This window comes from Botryllus schlosseri, chromosome 16 (assembly GCF_051294905.1).
Source record: "Botryllus schlosseri isolate E-star chromosome 16, Bs_hap1, whole genome shotgun sequence".
Lineage (NCBI taxonomy): Eukaryota > Metazoa > Chordata > Ascidiacea > Stolidobranchia > Styelidae > Botryllus > Botryllus schlosseri.
In genome coordinates, this window is record NC_137251.1 from 3,383,467 (window position 1) to 3,405,887 (window position 22,421).

A 22,421-nucleotide genomic window follows, 5' to 3' on the forward strand; every position below is an offset into this window, starting at 1 on the left:
AGCTAAAAATCCAGGGCCCACTCAGGATTAAGACATCATATCATTCGATCGTCCACAACAGATCTGAACTTTGTGACGCCTCATCCCTGCTACGCCCCTGCATTAATTTTTATGAATCAACAACATTCACTACAACACGAGCGAGGGAACAACAGCCGGCTTCAGGTTGAGCAGAGTTCCCGAGCAAATATTTAGCTGCGGCGACCGACAAAGACACCTTGTTTAAACAGCGCCAAACCGGATAGTACAGGTACAGCGAGTAGGAGCGAAGGTTAAAAACAGCTCAAACAACCGGACCAAAAATAGATTCCAAAGCAGGATAGAAATAGCCTGCAGGTATTGAGACTTGACAACACTTACATTTGAGTAATTGCATTAATCACTTCGCTATTAGACACGGCAGGACGCCTTGAAGAGGAAATAGTATTGACTGATACAGAGCGGGATAGGTACAAGTGTAGTTGCCTGCAGGTCTGAGCAAGAAATTCCCGTGGATGGAGCAATTTGTCCATAAATTTCGTTCAAACGAAACCGTACATCGTCAGATTGATCAGGTTCATGATCTTTTGTCTTTAAGATTCATAAGAGTTGTGTACTTTTAGTAATTTGTACCATACTAACACACCCATGTATAATGAATTTGAATCCGCAATCAATTAAGACGCACTCCCAGCTTTGAATCATGAAATCGTGTCACTTCAACAACACATCTGATTAAATGCGGCCACAACGAGCCCACCGCAGATCACATCTATTTGCCAGTAAAATAATACACTGCTAAAATTCTTTCACACATTGCCGTATCAATAATTGCACGATCATCGCAAGACGTCACAACTCACATACATTGCACGACATCGTCTGAATTAATTGTACGCATCAGCTCAACATCGTAAATCACTATGTTTTGAAAATTAGAAAACACAAAATCCTACTAAAAGGTCTGCCACGCTCTATCACCACACTCGATAACAAATCACAAACCAGTTTCTAAGCATATTATTACGCAAGGCAACATGCGTTGGGCTTGTCAGTGAAATCATCACAATTCTAAGACAAGGTAGCGCTCGAGTATGGAGCCACTGTTTACATTGCAGTAGCTGCATCATTCTAGTGTCGGCAGTGTATGATGTTAGGAAAGAATTATGAGGGCCGGTTTCGTCATCTCGCCCAGTTTAAATAACAGGGTAAAATGCTGATTGGCAGACACGTCTCCGCTGAGCTGTCACACCCCAGTCAGATTACATGGACCACCACTTGATATAACATCGAGTAGCACTCACTCTCAGTCCTGTCATAAATTGCAACGATGATCTCATAGCCAAGCCGAATCATCCGGCAGAATTTGCAGTTTGAAAACCACTGATCTACACCCATGCGCAGACTCGATTACGAAAAAATAATCGTCTCCCCACCTGTGGACCCCCGATGATGAATTTTCCAGACGGTTGTATATGGTACACGGTGTTCTGGTCCAAATATTTAGACGGCACGACGACCTTTACAACCTGTACAAAGTAACGCGCCGACTAAATGATATGCAAAATGTGCCAACACATTTTACGCAATATAATATGGTAGGGTGGAGTGAAAAATGGAAAACTTTGAATTTCAAAACGGACCCTTGATATGTGGTGCCAAATTAAAAAAATAAATTTCTATGATAATTTTGGGCTTGTGCACCCTCTAGTGGTCGTGCAATTGCACTGAACGAGCCAAAAATAGCTAATTTTGCTATATATTGATTACCGCTTACGCTAGAAAGCTGATTTTGGGCTTAAAAGATGCAGAACCTTTCTATCTCACTTCCACAGAACTTTGTCTTGAAAATGAACAGAAAAAAGTTACAAGCAAATTATTGATATTTAGGCTGTTTTTAGGTAAAATTAGGCACTGAAGCAGTGGATACTGGATATGATGCCAAAAGCGTGTAGTGATTGATCTTATGACTGACAACTCCATATTGAAAGCACATAAATTGCAAATCCATATTGAAAACAAAAAAACATCTATTCTATATTGAAAAAAGATATATTTCGAAGATGGTTTCACTACCAGAGTATTAGTATGCACAAACTTGAAAATCTTGTATAAGTATTAACTGAAAAACAAATCATTACACCTAAAAAGCAACATTTGAGTTGTTGACATCACCATAGAAATGACATAACAGCTAGTAGGATGGACAGAAGGGGTGCAAAGTCCTAAACTGTGTCAACTTGCAGATTGCAGCCACGAAATAGGCCCGAGAAGAGTCAGAAAAATATTTGCCTTGTACCGTGCGAAGCGCCAATTATCACAAGATCAATTTACATTACTAGATAGGAGCTGCGTTGTGGTACTCCACAAAAACATGTTACAAACCCTAGTAAACATGCACTGGGATGATAAAGGTGGCAGAGCTCCGCATATCATCTGAAGGCTATAAACAGTTTGCTACTCATGCATTGCAAGATGCCTCAATAAATGGCAATAATGATGCAAATGTATTCCTAGTCATACAGAATGAATGCACTGCTGATTCTATTGGTAACACCCAGAATATATAATAATTGCCGCATTTTACTCATAGAAACAGTGATCAGTTGCATTCGGAGAGAAAAAAGGCATCATTACAGTGATACTGAATTTGGTGAATTCAGTCAGTTGACAATGCTTATTTTTCCTATTACGTTGTTTCAAGACATGTTCAATTTTGCTCACAAAACAAAGACTGCAACAAATACACTTGCAGTAAGCAAACTGTTCAGCTGTAATTATAAAATTATTTCTCTATATAAAACCAACCAATCACTATTTTAACAAATTTACCTTCTCCATGAGTTCGCGACGAAGGTCTTCAATACCAATTTCGGGTGCGTGTTGAGCTGATATCACGATTGTGTGGACTCTGAGAGGGATAACTGCCCCGTCGTCGAGTTTGTGTTCAATGGTAACCTGCATTACAATCAAGTTTGTCAGATTATTTCTAGTTATTGACGGGTTATTCAATATTCAATTGTCTAGATCATATTTATGATGTCGATAAGAAAGCCTTGATCACACTTCATAGAAATGGTGCCATGATCACTGATTAATTGAATATCGTTCTAATATCTACATGTTATCTGGCGCGGCACAAACATTTGGCTTCATATCAAAAATTTGCTGAGCTTGTTATTGTGCAAAAGCTAATGTCAATTTTGTAAGCTAGAGTTTAATAAACAATAGCCATTGCATGTTTGAAGAGAACAGTTAACATCCAACACCTGGTAACTTTTGAAAACTTTTGTATTTACAATCCATTCAAAGCCCGTTATTCTTAGTATAACTCAGTAATTCGCACTGGGTGTCTATTGATATATATTTTGAAGAAGAGTAACTGTAGAGACCTGGGTTTTCGAATCGGGACGCAACCATCCGAGCGTGCCGTCACGTCTCAATTCCGCCATTTTCTCATTGAGTCTGTGCGCTAAAATTACGGTAAGGGGCATGCCCTCTTCCGTCTCGTCAGTGGCGTAGCCGAACATTAGTCCCTGGTCACCGGCCGCAATATCTTCGTCTTCTTTACCGACATGAACGGCGCCGGCAATGTCAGGACTCTGTTGTTCCAGTGCAATTAAAACATTACAAGTCTTGTAGTCAAATCCTGGAAAAACGTGAATACGTTAGGTTAGGTGGTTACCACTTACGGCATCACGGACTACGTACCTTTTGCAGAATCGTCATATCCTATTTTTTTAATAGTGTCACGGATTATCCTTTGATAATCAACGACAGCTTTCGAAGTGATTTCGCCGCCGACTAATATCATCCCGGTCTTTGCAAAGGTTTCTAACAATAAACAAACAAATATTTGACTTGAATTGTGCAGCATGCTTGCAGTAGGTGATATAGCATCGATATGGCACTGCAGTTATGATTTAAAAACAGCATAATATTTGGTTGCATGACACATTCAATTGCAGTAGGCGAAGCAACATACCGCAAGCAACTTTAGCGTTGGGATCTTGAGCGAGGTGAGCATCTAAAACTGCGTCACTAATCTGATCACAGATCTTGTCTGAAAGAAATTGCAATAATAAATATTTTGCATACATAAAACTAGTATCAAGGCGATTGAGATTCAAAGATTAAGAATTGTTCAATTCCACAAAAATATACATAAATACAGAAGAGAGCTAGCTGTACAGGCTACTTGCTACCATTGCATAACCAGGGCGTAGCAACGAGATCAGCATATCATGAAGTCAACTATACAGCCGGTGCACAACAGTCAAGACATTCACAAAATACATTATGCCTACAACTTGATAACACCAACATATTTTGTTTATGGAAAATCTTACCTGGATGACCTTCGCCTACCGATTCTGATGTGAAGAGGAAGGTATCATCGTGGCTTCCCGTATGCTTGGGCTTGCTATTACCATTCGTATGACCGTTCATGTTGCTAGTTAGAATATGTACGAATAATTCACGATGGAAATGCTAGAATAATGCAGCTGCAATCAAAACGATAACGATGAAATTTGTTGCAAAACATCTCAAACAATACACTGTCTGCACGCGCATATCTATATAACATACCGCAAATCCATATGCATTATAACAAGCTACCCGCATAGAATAAGCAGATCACCACATTTTGCATTCCCGCCACTAGCAAGCAACATGTGACTAACCTAGAGCGCTAGCTACCAGCTGAGCGGACGCGCACTAAGCGAAGGAGGACGATCGAGAGTGCTTTCTGCTTATATACCCGTCGCTCAGTGACGTATATTGTTGGCGTTTAGAAGGCGTGAAGATTTCTGTACATCATATTGGTGCGTTTTCTGCCACCTCACGGTTTACTCAATAGGGTTTCGCAATCGCATGGTGTCAGCGAATTTTCGGATTATTCGGTCAAAACCAACACAGATCACGCACGAACCACGTATGGAACGCGTTGACCAAACTTATCTGCGAAAATAGGGTGTCCGGATGCAGGGCTCGCATGATATTGGTCACAGCTGGCGCTCAAACGAAGTTACCACTAGAAATAGGAAGATTCATAACTTCTTACAGTATCGGTTTAAAAGGCTACTTGCAGGACTTCGGCCACGTCATTGGTTGTATAAGCACAGTACATGTGCATTTGTGCAATTGCGCATAGCAGCAGTAGATTGGTTAGCAAGATACTATCTTATGCGTTCGTATATAGGGATGGTGTGAACGTGAGGTTCACGTTCGCGTTCTGTGTGTGAACCTCGGAAATTTAGAGGTTCGCGTTCACAAACGAACCTTGGTAGGTTCTGCTCTGTGAACCTTTTCATATTACAATTTCACGTCAATATAACATCTTTGACTGAAAGTGGCTGAAACTCCGGTCCACTCTATACATGGCGCTGGCAGCATACAAAATCAACAATAAACGAGCATGCACTTCGACAATCTCAAACATTTTACCTGTTTTGTTACAAAAGTTTTCTCGAATTATCCAGCTTTCTATTTGTGAATATTTAGTGACTCTCTGCTGTGAGCTTGACCCGCAATCACACAACATCAAGAGCGAAATACGCTACATGTATAGGTAGTCAGCGAATGATGCTTATTCAACCAATCAAGGAAATTGATATCGTTGTCTGATGTAAAAAAATCTAGCAAGCTTATGGGGTCCATCTCGATTTCATATGTTCATTGTATCATGAAAACCAAATCCGTGCGATTGGGTTGTTGGCTACTGCTGTATAATTTGTTAATGAGGTAAAACCCATAGCACACTCTGCTCAATATCAACCTAGCAACACTCAGACGCCGAATACATTGTCTGGTCTGGCCTAGACCGTTAAGGCGTAAGCTTATATTTCCTTGCAAGTCTTTGTTGAAATTGCTGGCAAAGCGACGGCAGATATTGATTTTATGGGATTAATATATCAGTTGATTGCTCCAGTGGATACATTTGGCGACGTTTAAAACGTTAGTATGTACTTTAGCACTGTGGCATTATGTGGCTCGAGTCGTCACTAGGTATCGTGCTGTACATTATATATTACTTCACTGAAATGTAGGTTTGGAATTAGCAATATGACGTCACGTGACGTCATGAGGTTCGCGTTCGTGTTCACACAGAACCTTTCAAAAAGGTTCGCGTTCACACTAACCTGAACCTTTCAGAGGTTCACACCATCCCTAGTTAGTAATAATGGTGAAGTTGTCAATACAAAACATCGCTTCACAACAGTTTTCGTTTTAGGATTATAAACTTGCAAAATTTTGCGGCTGCACTATTTTGAGACGGGACTGTGTTCGGTTCGATGCTTGACAGATAGGCCGTACAAGCTTTAGCTACCAGCTACTCGCATTCACGGTTCCTTCTAATGCAGAGACATATTCTGTTCGGTGCAAGGTACGGCGTCAGTCACAATCTAGCGTCGGTGTATGGATGTTACGACGCAACTACGACATTTAAAATCGTAGTATAATTCGGATTATTGCCATTCTTTAGGTATTTTAGATACCTTTGGATACTGTGTTACAACTTTTCACAGCACATTTTAACTCTACAAACGCTATATAACCCCAAGGAACTTCGATTCAAGGATGATTGCAAGATATGCATTCACGTCTTCTCCCAGTAGGGCCCATACATGAATTCAGCCATTCAGAATTGCGATTTCAACGATGTGCAAACGATTTTGTTTTTGAGGGTACTCGGGCACTATAATGCTCGTTTAATAAATAGACATACTGCGTACAAATTCGCCAATTATGTTTCTGTTATCAACGTATTCCTCAACAACAAGAGCGAAGTGAAGTATAGCACCGTCGATTGGTAACATTGACAGAATTCGGAACGATACGCGTAAGGTTGCATTCACAACAAGTATCAATATAAAACAAACATGGGCTCTCGTTCAGAACAAGTTTTTTACTGCTACGCCATGACGTCACGAATTTTCAATAGGGAAGTCACAATAGATTGGCATTGTTCCATGGCTCCATATGAATAGGGTCAATATGGCTCCATTCCCGAATAAGGTTTCCGGCCCGTTTTGAATGGATCAAAAATATCTTTGACCAAGACTACATTGTCACGCGGCATCAGTCGGCGGTCATCAACAGAATATCCATTCCGTTCCACTGATATATAACCATGTATTATAACTGTTGAACTGGCCACGATTTCGAGGGTTCCAACCATTCCATATCGTATACGTAGATTATGTTTAGTAAAGGTCGTCCAAAGGCTCATAGTACACGATTTTTCGAAAGTATTTACACAATTATAACATTATTTTACAAATTTCGAAAACAAAATGCAATTGTTTAAAACACAAAAAGTGCCTCCAACGGGCCTTTAGGATGCCCGATATCTGTCTAATAGGGTATTTATTGGTGCGTGTGGGACCGAAGCAGTACTTCGTCAGCCCCACCCCAAAACGTTATTGGGAAACTGTGTACTAGTGCACGTGGTGCGCCCAAGGCGCGAAAAATTTCATATTCAGGATTGAAGATTCTCTACGTCTATCTATACCAGGGGTGGGCAATTATTTTCCTCCGCGGGCCAAATGAGAAGTAGAAAATTCGTTGGCGGGCCGAGTGAACAATTTTAGCTATATATTCTCCAGGGTGTTTTAATTTTATTTCTAAATTGCATTGTTTTAATAAATGCTTCTCAGCGAATGTGTTGATGTTAGGAAATGAGAAAGTGACGTTCTATTAGGTAGGGTTACCATACGTTCTCTTTTAAGACGATTTGTCCTCTTTTTTGAAATTTTTTGTTAAGTATAGGTTGATATTCTAAGCCGGAAAGTTGACCATTTTTTTAGTCAACCAACTACAAAGTCGGGAAAAATTTACCATTTTTTCCGAATTTCACTTCAGTATTGTAAGTCTGAAATTTTTTAAAAACTTTCTTTTCTTCAGATTTCCAAAATACGATAACCCTACTATTAAGACTCTAAAATAGTGGTTCTCAAATTTTTTCAGACACGCCTTCCTTTATGATAGTGAAAAATGTCGCGCCCCCTTATCATGATATCACAAAATATTAAAAGGTGCATCCGGAATGCAAGCAATCCCAACGGATAGTTTGATGGTATGGAAGGTTATGGCTGTTTATAAGAGAGCGCTGAAATATGAAAGTCGGACAATACACGGAGCAATAACTATGAGCTGAGGGTTAATCGCGCGGAGCGCGAAAAAGATTTTCCATCAACTTCGGCTTTGCATGCCCATTCTGATGCTTTCACGCCCCCAATTCGAGAACCACTGCACTGAAATTAATATGCAATGTTACAAAGCTTATTTTCTTGGTCGCTGCCTTCCAAGCAGTGTGCACAGCTTACATAGCCTTGATGTTGGGCGAAGCTTGCAGTTTTTCTGAACTTCACCCTCCCTTGACCGAGTGTTTCGTGTTTTTGTCATAAGACCGATTTTAATTAAAATCCTTAATATCTGCGTGATGCTCGGCAAAAACTAGAATGACGGATTTACCCCTGACTCCAGTATTGGAATATTTAGTGCTCTTTGAAGTCTAAACTTTCTTTGAATTTCAGTTTTCGGCTTTATTCTTTTGGCATGTGCGTGATAGATATGATGAGTCATATAGTAATCGCCAGCACTGAATGACTTGTTTTACGAATTAGGGATTTGGAAACCTATCACGTAACACTTTGAAACACATATCGTATAATGCGCAATGTGACAATGACAACAAGGAATAAGGTTGAAACTAAACTATATGGAAAGAGTGATTTCTTGTGACTTTAATTGCTACTCATACTTTGCCACATTGCCTTAATTTTGAATCTGGATTACGCATGCGAGGTACGTAGGCAGCCTAATCGTGGCATAATAATGATCAGGCTTCAAAGTAAACAAATTACCTGTTCAGTTGATACAGCCTATGGTTTTAGTCATTCACAAAGCAAGTTTTATGTTTTGATTGAATTCCAAACAACGTTTCGCGCGCCGCACAAAATAGCTTTGCACTTTGCCCAGGTCTGATCTATACTATAGCATTGGTAATTACGTATATTGCTATTAGTTTTTCATCCTCTCTCAGTTCACGTGAATAGATTTACTGGTAAAGCTGAGGAAGGTCGGAACTGTAGATAGCAAGCGCAGGACTATATCGCGCCAGTGGACAATTGGCAATATATATATTGATGGTTTCGACCAACATGCAGCGGTCATTTTCGGCGAAGGGTTTATTGGTAACACACTTCGCTAAGTCGCATGTTAGCCGAAACTTCAGAAGTCTTGGCGTGTCGTGGAGCGGTAAGGGTAATTGAATAGCACGAAGCGCGAACAATTTTTTATAGTTCTAGGAAATTTCCCACAAAATACTTCATAATAATTTATGTTGATTTGCGAATTAATTTTGCTCCCTTTCGAGCTCGCCCCCCCCAAAAAATGGGGATTTGGGGTGCGGTATTTACGGCTCTGGGTGCATGCAGGCAAATGACTCAAATGAGCCGAGAAATGAAATGAAATGAAACTTGTTTCGAACACTCGGGCTCTCAGTTCGCTTGGCGCGTGGCGCTGATGGAAATTTCTCGACCTGACTGACGTATAAACTGTAAACTCTGGAATGACTCGTATAAAGTTTGTTGTTTAGGCTCGTTCTCAACCCTGGCTATAGGTAGAAGGATAATGGCAGACCCTGCATTGACTGCACGTGACCATACCACTCGCCCTATCCGACCATTAACTGTTTGAATGTTGCGAATCCGATCCATGCATAGTTGATTGAACTGAACGAAACGAAACACGAGCAATGTTGAAATGTTGCATCAGTCGATCGAAAATGTCATAGCAATTAATTTTAATCTCATAGCTAAAGGCCATAAATACCCCTCAAAACATCGAAAGCAAATTATGAAAATGTACATGCACATAGACCTGGAACGCACTGAGGAATGACGTCAGCACCAATTGGAACAGACTACCCTACCTACAGCTTCTGCTCGAATTTAGCTTTGGCGCAAATGCTATATTCAGCCTATATTATAGCCATCCATACCCCCCGTCAGGATACGGTTTTCACCGCTACTTGAGAGCGAATTTCGTTTTACTCATTCCTGAGTCAGTATAACACTGCCTAAACGCGCGAAGCGCTATAAATTTATATAATTCATTATTGAATCGGACGATAATATCGGAAATTGCATATATATACATCGCTATGAATTTTTTTATTCTTTCTCTGCCCATGTAATCAAATTTATCGGTACATCTGATTGAGGTGTTGTCTTAGAGAATGTAGGGCCCGTAAATAATCATCAAACATATTCGGACGGGCTCGTTGGTAACTTCGCTATGCTTGATGTTATTTCGTGACCTCCTGTCTGCTAAGACAAAAGATATTGAAACCGCCCAAACGTACTTAACCAAAAGACACACGATTTCAAATTGGTATTTATTCACTGGCAAATAATTTTTCATTCCGGGATGGCATTTGTCTTGTGGGGTTAAGATTACCAGGACAGGAATATTCGACGCCAGCCATTTAGGCGCATATGGACAATTAAACATATATGCATGTTATATGGCCTAAAACTTCATATGTCTTGGTGCGTCGTGGCACGGTATTGGCCGACGCTGATATGCCCATTTCTATCAATCACGGGTCTTTTTCTTGGGGAAAGGGCACTGCATACTTAAGAGGATTTGTTCTCTTTTTTACTTTTTTGAAAGCGTCCTCGGTGGACGCTCTTTTGTCTTCTATTTTGAGATTTTGTCCCATTTTTTGAGAATTTTGGTCAAATTTACGGTCAAATTCGACTGATATGCCGTAAATCAGCACCGAAGTACGTTGCGGCGGGTCTTTCGGGAGCTGAGCCGGAAAGTTGACCTTTTTTTAGTCAACCGACCGCGAAGTGGGACAAATTTACCATTCTTTCAGGATTTTCCTCCGGTTTTTCGAGTCTCAAAATTCTGAAAAAGTGTCCTCATTTCGGATTTCCAAAATATGGTAACCCTTCAGTAGTCTAAATTTAATATTAGGCTAGCCCACAAATACATGGTAATAATGTTCTGCGGCCCGCGGCGTCTTTTGCTGTTAAAATGCGGCCAGTTATGCAACAGAAGTTGAGAACTCCTGGTGTATATCATACTTCGATGGGGCAATGGGGCATGTTAGCGCAATATAATGCGCCACCGTCCGGAACTCATATTGTCCGTTCCGAAGGTGCCGGTAGGCATATCAAAACATTGACGTGTCACAGGCAAGACTTGGTATATTAGTATGCAGTCAGCAGTGTAAAATTAATGGATTGCCACAGTAATTCCAAGATGAAGAAAGGATGATATATGGATACAAGTAGAAATGCTGCCGCCATGACTTGATGTAAACGAGCTCAATTTGTATTCCATCTCTTTTTATGGAGTTTATGATGTCTTCTTTTCATTATATTCAAATGCCGACATATGTATATAAGCTTTGCTTTATTACTGCTGTTATGACATCATATGACGGTATAATAAGTGGTACTCGACGTGACTCGAAGCCTACACTTGATTCCGAATCGAATCAGTCAGGTTATTCGATTATATCCAGTCCTGGCAATCAGTACTCGCAAATATACGAGAATAGTTGTTGATCAGCGGATTCCTTGGGCGGGTGTATTTTGGAACGACAAATATAAAACTAATCACCGCGGCCTACGATAACTTAACTTAACCTAACGTAGGCAATTGTATCGTATAGGAAATATGACGGACTGATGATAACAAACTCAGGGATATCCCTGTAACAAACTGTGTCATTCGCATTACATCCTGGCGAATGGAATCGCGTCGCAGAGTGACGAACTCAATCAGCCCGACACTGCAATTTTTTCTTTTGGTAAAGAGTTTTGGACGCAGTGCTCGAATGATGCTATCATAACTACAGTACAGAAGACGAATCTCCATATTTTCTGCCGCAGCGGTACTACTGAATTGATTTTGGTATATACGCAGGGAGCGAAAATGCATATTATCACCCCTGCAGGGGAGAAAACCGAAAACACGTCAAACCTGCAGGATACATCACTATTTTAATAGGTCTATTTGTCTCATTCATACTAAGTGAACTCTTCTGTACCAGAAAGTGCCAGAAGAATACACAATTTTCGATGCACGCAAGACAGGTGACAGATGTAATCTAATTCCAGTAGCCGCGCAGGGCTGACACACAGGAAAATTATTGTTTTTGAGATTACGTCAGCTTACAGGAATCTGGCAAGCCTGCACTTGTCGGCAAATGCACTCGGCAGAATCCTGTCCCGTCCCCACTCTCTCGCTCTCCCACTCTCTCTGTCTCTCTCTCTCTCTCCTTTGTTTTCTCTCTCTCTCTTTTCTAATAATATTATGTTGCCTCGACAGTATAATGAGGTTCCCTATGTATGAGATATAAATGCATCATTCGCGTTAAGATGTCCAGGACGCTTGACAACGTGAAAGGGTATATGTCGAAGTGTGCACACCTCAGACGTCGATGGGCGCGTGGCGCAATGGATAACGCGTCTGACTACGAATCAGAAGATTCCAGGTTCGAGTCCTGGCGTGCTCGGCTTTCACTGAATTACGTGCGTAGATACATACAGGGGTATCGGGTAGCCTTCAAATAGGGCAGTGGTTCCCAACCTTTTCGACTCATCGTCCCCTTTTCGAGCTCAACGCCGATCATCGCCCCCCAGATTTTGTGAACTGAAAAATCCGTGTACAATCTGTAATCATCGGCTGGTTGACTAAAAAAAAAGAAAAAAAGGTTTTACACTTTTGCAACTAAATTTCCGTGGGTTGACTAAAAAAAAGGTCATTTCTCTGACTTAACTCCTATATAGCCGTTTTAACGCGTCATCACCCCCTCTCGCCCCCTTTGTCCATTTTCGCCCCCCTCTCGCCCCCTTCGTCATTTTCGCCCCCCTAGGCCGCCAAATCGCCCACGTTGGGAACCATTGAAATAGGGTAACGATAAGATATTGTTACATATTTCAATGAAACATAATCGTCTTTGTATCACACTATAGGTACGCATATAGTTCATTTCGATGTAGACCTTTATTTATTGATTAGGATTCCCAACCTGCTCATCCTCCCTCTCAACCACTCAGCTAAATATCTAACTTTTCGTGAAAGTGTTCACCTCCGCATAATGCTAATGCATGCAACCAAGCTGACAGACTTCAAGATTTTATTGTGTAATCTAAATTCTCATGGGCCTATCCACGACACATCTGCCGTAATTAAACATTCCAGCACCCTCGACCCCCTTTTTGTTCAATTCATCGCATTGTGTATTATGTGTCTTGAGAGGGTGAAAATATTAGTACAACTATGGGATACAGTTTACGGCACCTTTACCCAGGAGCGTAACTGCTGCACCGCAATGCCCCCAATTGGGGCGGTCCGAGCTCGAAGCGGGCCCAAAATTATGTCGTAATTGAAAAAAATTATAAAGTATTTTTCTGAAAATTTATGCAACTTTATTCAATTTTTTTCACGCTGCGCGCAATTGCATGTTACCAAGTACCTTAAAAGAGGACGTATGGTAACCCTAGACTACTGTAGCCTATTTACCAGTCGTATACGGGCCGGCATATGCATATTTCAAACCCTTCCGCCAGAAAACCGAACTCTCCGTTTCAAAACGTGAGCGAGCAAGTATAAAATTATGGTAACTCTTTCGTTACAGAGGCCAATATCACATTGAGCTCTCCGTGATGTGAGAAGAAGTCTGGCATTCGGGGTCATTTCTGAACAAACCAATCACCCTTCTCCTTTCACTTTCATTGCATGGCAGGGGCCCTGCACCATTAGTTACAGAAGTTAGCTTTGTCAAGTAGATGTTTATCGATGGTCCCCCTCCCATGTTTGCCCAGCCAGCATTTCCACTGCAAATATGTCCACTCTGATAAAATGCACCCAATTAATTAGCTATGCAATGTCTGTGAAGTCGGTGAATTCATCCAATGCTAGGATAAATTAGTCTACGAGGCAACGTGTTTCAGAACATGCGATAAAAGATCGACTGACAATGCTGTTACTCTTTTGGTCACGGTTGAATTGAATCAGACAACTGTAGCTTCGTAATATGTCAGGTGATGTTGTCACTGCTACTAAGTTCCGGAAACAGCAATTACTCGCACACTTCATTGAAATTACACCTGTCTAGCAAATTTATTGGCTTTAGCGATATTCCCAGCAATTTGGAACGATGTGTTTGCAACGTCGTCGGCAATTTTACAATGCCTCGAAATATGGATTGCTGGGTTTGATACCTAGCTAACAACCTTTTTTCTAATATCAGGCGATGTGTATAACTCCATACGAAAATGTTGTGGTATCATTTTAAGCTTCTACGCTTCGTTACGACTTACGAAAACTGTTCTTCGACAAATATGACATATCGGTTTTCCATTTATATCTGAGAAAGCAAATTCATTGTTCCACGCAGAGTTACAAGCCCAGTTTTCGCCGTTTAATTTCCCATTCCTTGCTCTTGTTTCTGTTCAAGGCATTCGCGGTGAGTGAAACACTCTTTAAAATATGTACTACGCAGCTGGGTTCTCTTCAACCACAGTCCAACGGAATACAGATTCAAAACCATAACAATCTAAGCTCGAGCATTTATCAAGAAAGCAGAACACATCAAAAATGAATATTCATACGAAACAGAGACAGTGCGATAAGAGAGCTAAGCATCAAAATTAATATGTGACAATATCGTGCCAGTAATAATTGCTTTCACAATGAACGGTATCGCGGACCGCAAAATAAACGTCTGCGGACCGTGGGTTGAGAACCTCTGACATTCAATATAGATCAGTGGTTCTTAACCTTTTTGTCTTCGCGGACCCCTATATCGGACCATCACGGACCGCCGCGGACACCCTCGAAGTTTTAGTTCAAATTTAGCTCAATTATCGTGCAATCGTCATGTGATAAACAGCAACAAAATGAATTTTCTTGAAAATAAGATGGTGTGATAGCAACCAATATGGCACCGAAATTGACAAACAATCTTTTCAATGAACATATAACGTCAAGCCTGGTTATTTCTATCTAGCAGCTTATCTTGAAGTTATTATGGAAAAATGGTTATGTATATCACATAAGAAAAAGGATTTTTGTAAACATTTCGAATTCACCGTGATTGACCTTGGGGTTGAGTGGGGTAAAACGCCCAGGCGATGTCAGACGCCCACCATCAATATGGCAGAATAAAGCGAGCGTTGAATGCGTCACAGTATCGCAAATATCGCCTAATGGTCAGACGGAACTGTTACTTTGATTTCCACACCAGGATGAAGATTTGTAATGCTTTATGATATTTTATGACCTTTACATGTATTCTTATCAAAAGAGAACCTTTTACAACCATGTGAAATTTCATATTTAACGGATGCTACAGAGAGTTTTCCGTTTCGATTTATGATTTCACTGCACGTAGTTGGATTTAAGCCACAGTTCGAAGGCGAATTCACACAATAACCACCTGGCAGCTGATCCACAAACAATGGCGACCTCGAGGCTAAAACGCCTACCCCATCTGTGGGTAAAACGACCCACCCCTTAAAGTCCAGTAAATGTGGATTGAGTAGCCTTTTATTGGTTCATCAAGGATGCCTTCTCGGAGAACACCATTGCTATAAGAATTTCTATTCAGCTGTGGAATATAGACTATCTCTCCGAGTAAACAAGATATATTTCAAGAACTTCCGACTTGTTTTTTGACATTCATAATCATTTGGTGTTACTGGATGAAATTTGCTTTCAAAAGATCCGGTACGCCATGATGAGGCGGAGAAGCATGTATACTGTATAGGTCTGTATAGGGATTCAATGTTTATCGGTCACTGAGTGGCATACAATATTTTAGTAGGGTATAACGGGGTAAAAGCCAATGGAGGCGTTTTGCCCCACCCATGTAGCAAAACGTCAAATTGGGGGACATAGATGAATGATAATTTTACATATGATAATTGATACCTGGACTTTCCAGACGATCGTGGCAGAGCAGAGGTCTCAAACACGCAGCCCGCCAGATCATTTTGTGCGGCCCGCGTCGGCATTCTGGATTTTTAAGTATTCGACAATATTTAACTGCCGCATACATTTTTTTAGATTTGAGAACTTAAAATTTTTTTTAAAACTACTCCAAAATTCTGAGATTATACTCTCAAACTTTACTATCACATCACTTTCAAAAGTTACCATGCGGTGGAAGATCAGCTAAATACATCAGGTTATCTGTTTATGATGATAGGACTTGGCCCGTTGATAATAATTCGTGACTGAAAATTGTGGTTTGTACTTGGGCGCCACGTTTTGCAGAATTACTCGATCTCGTACCGAATGGGTTGTAAAATAAGAATGACTAGAGTTGAGTCGGGCCAAACGTTACAATCAGAGAAGGACTTGTGACTCGGAATGTCGTGACTTGCTACAACCACAAACTACCAAACTGTTATAGTTATGGGAAATAGTAATATAGCGAAAGGCCGTAGCTTACGTTGCGGAGCGTATTTAGCTATTTAAGTATAGGTCGGTATGACAACCAATGGCATTCTGTTCCCCCTTAATGTGTAGGTAGTTATTTCCTGCGAGTAACGTAGCAGTAACCTACGCTCCATTGCTGTAATACCAATGGATTCGTCGACGACTAGATATTTCTATTGCTATGGTACATTAATCAGTCCGCAGTTGTTATTGATCTGTAATTCTAACGCTGATAATATAACTTGACTTTGGTAATGACATGATCAATAGCCTAGTTATCAGGAGTATGCCCGAAACGCGGATTAGGATGTATTGCTCCAATGCTCTGATATCAGGTCAATCTTCGTTCAAGTTTTGTATAATGTACCAATAGTTGCGGCACGTCAAATGTCCGCTAGCTGCCAAATTATCGCGTCATGCGTCAATGTCATGAGATGCATTTGTACTCTCGCATGGGGTCTATAACTACTTTTTTTGACAGACTATGCCAAGTGCAACCACAAATTTATTCAAACATTTGAAAATGTGATATTTTTCGTAACAGGCGTGAAATGACAATAGTAAATCACATTTCATGACGCGCGCGGTATGCCAGCCTGCAAGGTCTCGTAAAATAGGCTTATACTTGAAAATACATTGCATACCCCTATTTTTGGTGCTGCGGCCCGCGGTGCCATCAAAAACTATGAAATTGGCCCGCGACTACATTTGAGTTTGAGACCTCTGTGGTAGAGTATGGCGACAATATCTGGCGCGCAAATTCCGAAATTAAACCCGTTTGGACTAGTTTGGTGGGTATTATGACGTTTCCCGCTTAGGGTAGGTGCGTTGCCTCACTCTACCCAACTCATCCAACTTTTTTCCCACAATCCCCAACAAAACATCTCTAAACAGCAAAATGTTTGTATCAGTAGGCTATTGGCAATTTGGTCTACGCAGAAGGATATTTCATCTCAGACGGTCATTCTGCTGATGTGAGCTGTGGAGTTTTACTACTAACGAAGCGAAACAGCCTCGTGACTTTCCGATTATGAAAAAAATACAAATTGGGTTATCAACTATTTTGAGGCTTTGCGGACCCCCAGGGGTCCGCGGACTCCCGGTTGAGAACCACCGCTATAAAGCTTACCTGTCTTTAGATCCGTTTCTTGCTGCATTTTGTTTCATTCACACATATAACAGAGTCGCATTTTGGCCTATTCAAATCTGTCGTTCGTCACTCGTCCTCGCGCTCTTTCATTAGCAGTCTGTTGCTCACGCTTTCACGCGTCCCCACTCCCCATACATTATCTTCGTCATTTCTGCTGAATTATTAGGCTCATCTCATGTCCACTCCGGTCTTTCACACACACACACCGCATTCACAGTGAGATCGGTGACGAGGAGAGCAGATAAACCCCCGAGTCTTCAACATATACAAACTATAGGCAGAGTCGGGACTAGCCTATAGCTCTCGTGTCTGACGGTGACTATTAGCCAACCGCGCCACACATCCCCCCATAAATTACTCTGCATGACTTGGTTTGATTTGGGTGTATATAGTACCTTGTCTGCAAATAATATATTTTTACGGGAAAATAAAGATAGTATTAAATAAAAAAGATGCATATCAGCACATAGCATGATACCAGCCCTAGGCCTGCACTTCACATCTGAAATATATGCCAGTTATATGTGTTGAAGGTAGCTAGCAAAATGTACTTGTAGTTATGAACATGAACAAAAAAACAGAGCGAGTCGACTGGACTAACATAAAAAACGATCAATGTCAGACATGTGCTATTGGAACCACATCTACTCTATACATAATTTATTCATGTCAGGTACACCCACACGAATCTATTGGTCCGAGAAGTTAGATTAAATGCTGGTCCGGAGGTTTGTCTCTCTGTAATTGTTATTAAATAGCGACGTTCGAATAAAATGTAGATGTGATACGTACGATGTAAATCTACGTTGTGTGATGAGTTGAGAGTGCATGGGCTTGCGACATAGGCCTACGGCAATCGACGATTGAGGTATGGTCGTATCGTGTGCATAGGATTGTAAATGAAAACTATACATGCAACATCAAATCAGTCAGATATGGGCTTATTTCCAGACCGACCAATAATACGTAGCATACACTCTTTCAAAAGTCACGATACACCAGTAGGCGACGTGGGCGTGTCTTCATACTAAACGTCGAACTTAATGAATGTTCAATTAAATCCGGATATAGTCTCGTCAAATCTACGAAATAACGCAATATTGTACATAATGTATATTGTATGACATTCATTCTACGAATTCTACGAATTGTTTTGTGGATGGATGGATGATGAGCAAAAGGTCACAAGAAAGGCGTACAGCCTGTCTAAGAAGAGGAACGCGTATTCGATTGTAATGGTGGAATATAGAAAATTAAGCACCATACACGCTGCACCACGAAGAGCAATAAATGCCTTGTATAACGACAGGTAAGAACGGGTATCTGCAACTTTTGCGGTTTGTTCATTCATTCATGATCCATTCGGTTATGGTGCTTTAATTCACCAATTCTAAACCAGATGACTTGAAAACTTTATCGTCTCATCGCATTGCTGCGAGTTTACACTCACACCTATCACAGTAGGTGACATTTCGGAGCTCAAAACCACACCTTGCATGATGCAGAAAATCGAGTGGTTCGAATGGAACGTGGTCGTGGCGAGATATCGTTATAACCGCACAAGGGCAATATCGCGTTTTCACTAGAGTCAGTAATAGTATTAAAGGGCCACTGCGACAGCTGGAGCGTGAAGGTCCTGTGGAAATTTCAATAAATTGCTGCCCCATTACGGTGGCGTTCTGAAGAAAATGGCCGCGGCCAAAAATATTTTTCGTTTTCCCCTTCAATTTGAGACCACATCATTTTTAGAGCGCAGTGCCCCTTTAACAGAGTCGAAATCTCCGATGCCAAACTAATGAAACTATTTTATGGAAATAACACTGGTCAAAGAATATGATGTAAATATATGTGGCGGCACTGCTATTGAACTTCCGACTCAAAAGGTATTCAGCCTCACAAAGCCCGTTGGTCTCTACTCCATTCTATCTATCAAATGCGTGCACTGTCAAAGTATGTTAGTTGCGGTACAAAAATCTCTTCCATCTCCCACTTCTTTAGAGTGGTTGAGTTGGCTCTGTATACTTATTTGTGCCTTATTTATTTTGGAGTCGTAATAACTACATATTCCCTCATTACTGCCCTTCGCTGAATGTTAGCACGCCAGTGTCCCATTAAGCAGCTGAGTTGTGATTGTAGCGCAAATGCAGAGGTGGTCAGTAACGAAGTACTTCTACTTTTTCGAAGTACTCAAGTAGTTTTCCTCTACTTCGGGTACTTAACTCGAATACGCTACTTCTACTTCGTAATATTTTGTGAACTACTTACTTACATCTCGCTATTTTCAGTTTGTCAAGTAGCAGTAGGTTAATCCCCCTATAAGAAAGATAGCCCAAGGAATTTCGGGGCTGTTTTCACATAGTACCAGCATTTAATTTTCATAAAAGTCATGTAATATCCAGAATTTTCGTTACGCTTCGCGCAGAGTGCACATGGAGTGACCAATATATTTTAACGAAAGTATCGCTAAATATAATTTTGATACCGGGTTGCGTCGTTCCGTTCACCCCGCATTGTCGCCAATATCAAATATTTCATCACAGTAAGTATGGCCCCCCCAACGTTTGAAACTACCGTTTCGCAATCTCGCAATTATCTATTGTACCTAGCAGCCCATGACGTTTTCCAACCTGGAAAAGTGGACTTTGACTTTTTTTAACGTTAGACCTGTTTTAGCAGACCACCGTTGAAACTTTCTGGACAAAAGACATGAGATATATTTTCTTCTATTTAGAAGTAGTATTTGTATTTTTCTTTCAATTACGAGTATTATTCGTTGAGTTCTAATTATAGTTGCAGTTCTTTTGTCTGGAAAACGTACATGATGAAGTATAACAGCAAGTGTATTAATGCCTTATATTATCCGAAAATAAAACTATACACTAGGGTTGTCCAAAATTTGGAAAATCTCAAGAATGATGGGTATCAATGTCTCATTCTATAGATTATTGATAAAAAACAACAATGAGCCTGGAATAAGCTCACAGGAACGTCGTTAAGATTTGTCGCAAAGCGTTTGAAAGTAGCTACCGACGAGTGGGCGTGCTAGCGACCATAGAACGGAATCAAGACTAGTAATCACGAAATCACGGCTCTCGATTGGCTAATCAGCTATGCTTCAATGATCACGACGGCAGTGGCTTGCTGATCAGTTGTTAAAGGAGTCTACTAACGGCGGTGATTCTGTAAGCGCATTGTAGGTTGGTTGGCAGATCAGGATTTAAGATTGATGCAGGACATGTTCAGTGACTAGATACATGATGATGAACAAACAGCGGCTACTTCCCACAAACTTTAAGCATGACAGGCTTACTTACTGTGAAGGAAACCGCCGTAGCCTACACATGTCTGTTTTGACCGATGGATAGCACATAACCTGCGGAGAAATATTGCAAAGGCGCTTATGCAAGTGGTGAACGAATTTCTTGTTTCAGAAGGGATGCATCATCATTGAATACAAATATAAAACTTAACAATGACACTATACTTTGTCTGATCTTATTAGGTTCCAGTCGTGGTATATTTGAAGTCTTGAATGCCCTAAGGATTGGCTGAATCAGCCGTATATGCTGGGGACTGTCAAAGTCGTCAATGATGCCGCACAAAGAGTTAAAAGGTATAAGCACAGACTATGCTATTATGCCCATTAAAAAGACAGTTTGATTGTATAGCTTAACTTAGCCTCAGAGAATTGCAGGCATGACAGAGGTGAAACGGTGAATGATTGTGCTCTTTGAGAACTAGATATAAATCCAAGAAATACCTAGTTATGGTTGCAAATACGTCAGACTGGGCGTAAGTAAAGTATATTAGTCATCGCAAACTGGTACAGCACACCATACGTGAGATGGATGCCGCACAAAATCTTATCTGCTCAGAAGATGTTATATTGGCCGACCATATAGCTTAGTGGAACCACGAAGAAATGTAACTATCGCACTGCTTCATTGCATTTTAAGCTCGTTTTACATTCCAGCATTTGTAGTGTTACAGCCGGTAATGATTCAAGATTTCTTCAGGACGTGCTAAGATGTACTGTATTTTTGCTGGTCATACCAGCAATCCAGCATAGTCTGTGCTTACCTCTACACCTCTTTCTACGGCCTCATTGACGACTTTGACAACACTTACCAATGAATTCATCTTGCTGTACGAGTTTAATAAGTCCCTAGCATAAAACTTATTCAGCCAATCCTTAGAGCATTCAAGACTTGAGTTATACAGCACGACTGGAGCCTAATAAGATCAGACCAAGTAGTGTCATTGTTAAGCTTTATATTTGTATTCAACTATGATGCATCTCTTCTGAGACAAGAAATTCGTTCGCCTCTTGCATAAGCGCCTTTGCAATATTTCTCCGCATGTTCTGTGCTATCCATCGGTCAAAACAGACATGTGTAGGCTACGGCGGTTTCCTTCACAGTAAGCCAGTCATGCTTTAAGTTTGTGTGAAGTAGCTGTTGTTTGTTCATTATCATGTATCTAGTCACTCAACATGTCCTGAATCAATCTTAAATCATTATCTGCCAACCAACCTACAATGCGCTTACAGAATCACCGCCGTTAGTAGACTCCTTTAACAACTGATCAGCAAGCCACTACCGTTGTGATCACTGAAGCATAGCCGATTAGCCAATCGAGAGCCGTGATTTCGTGATTACTAGTCTTGTTGCCGTTCTATGGTCGCTGGTACGCCCACTCGTCGGTAGCTACTTTCAAACGCTTGGCGACAAATCTTAACAACTTTCCTGTGAGCTTATTCCAGGCTCATTGCGGTTTTTTATCAATAATCTATAGAATGAGACATTGATACCCACCATTC

General features: G+C 40.8%; 1 protein-coding gene and 1 non-coding gene across 3 annotated transcripts in view; one reads left to right on the forward strand and one right to left on the reverse strand.

Annotated features, from left to right (window-relative positions):
• The window catches only part of LOC145458607 (S-adenosylmethionine synthase-like), a 178,678-nt gene that overhangs the window by 4,274 nt on the left and 151,983 nt on the right, over positions 1-22,421 (reverse strand). For both annotated transcript variants that reach the window (XM_080337025.1, XM_080337026.1), the window contains exons 2-7: positions 4,329-4,486; positions 3,965-4,042; positions 3,691-3,813; positions 3,372-3,628; positions 2,812-2,937; positions 1,416-1,508 (exon numbers count right to left, since the gene is read on the reverse strand). In XM_080337025.1, coding sequence (XP_080193151.1) covers positions 1,416-1,508; positions 2,812-2,937; positions 3,372-3,628; positions 3,691-3,813; positions 3,965-4,042; positions 4,329-4,428 — 777 coding nt within the window. In that variant the 5' untranslated portion in view covers positions 4,429-4,486. The remainder of the gene's footprint in view (positions 1-1,415; positions 1,509-2,811; positions 2,938-3,371; positions 3,629-3,690; positions 3,814-3,964; positions 4,043-4,328; positions 4,487-22,421) is intronic.
• Positions 12,448-12,520, forward strand: Trnar-acg (transfer RNA arginine (anticodon ACG)). The gene has a single exon. It is a non-coding gene; the product is annotated as a tRNA-Arg (tRNA).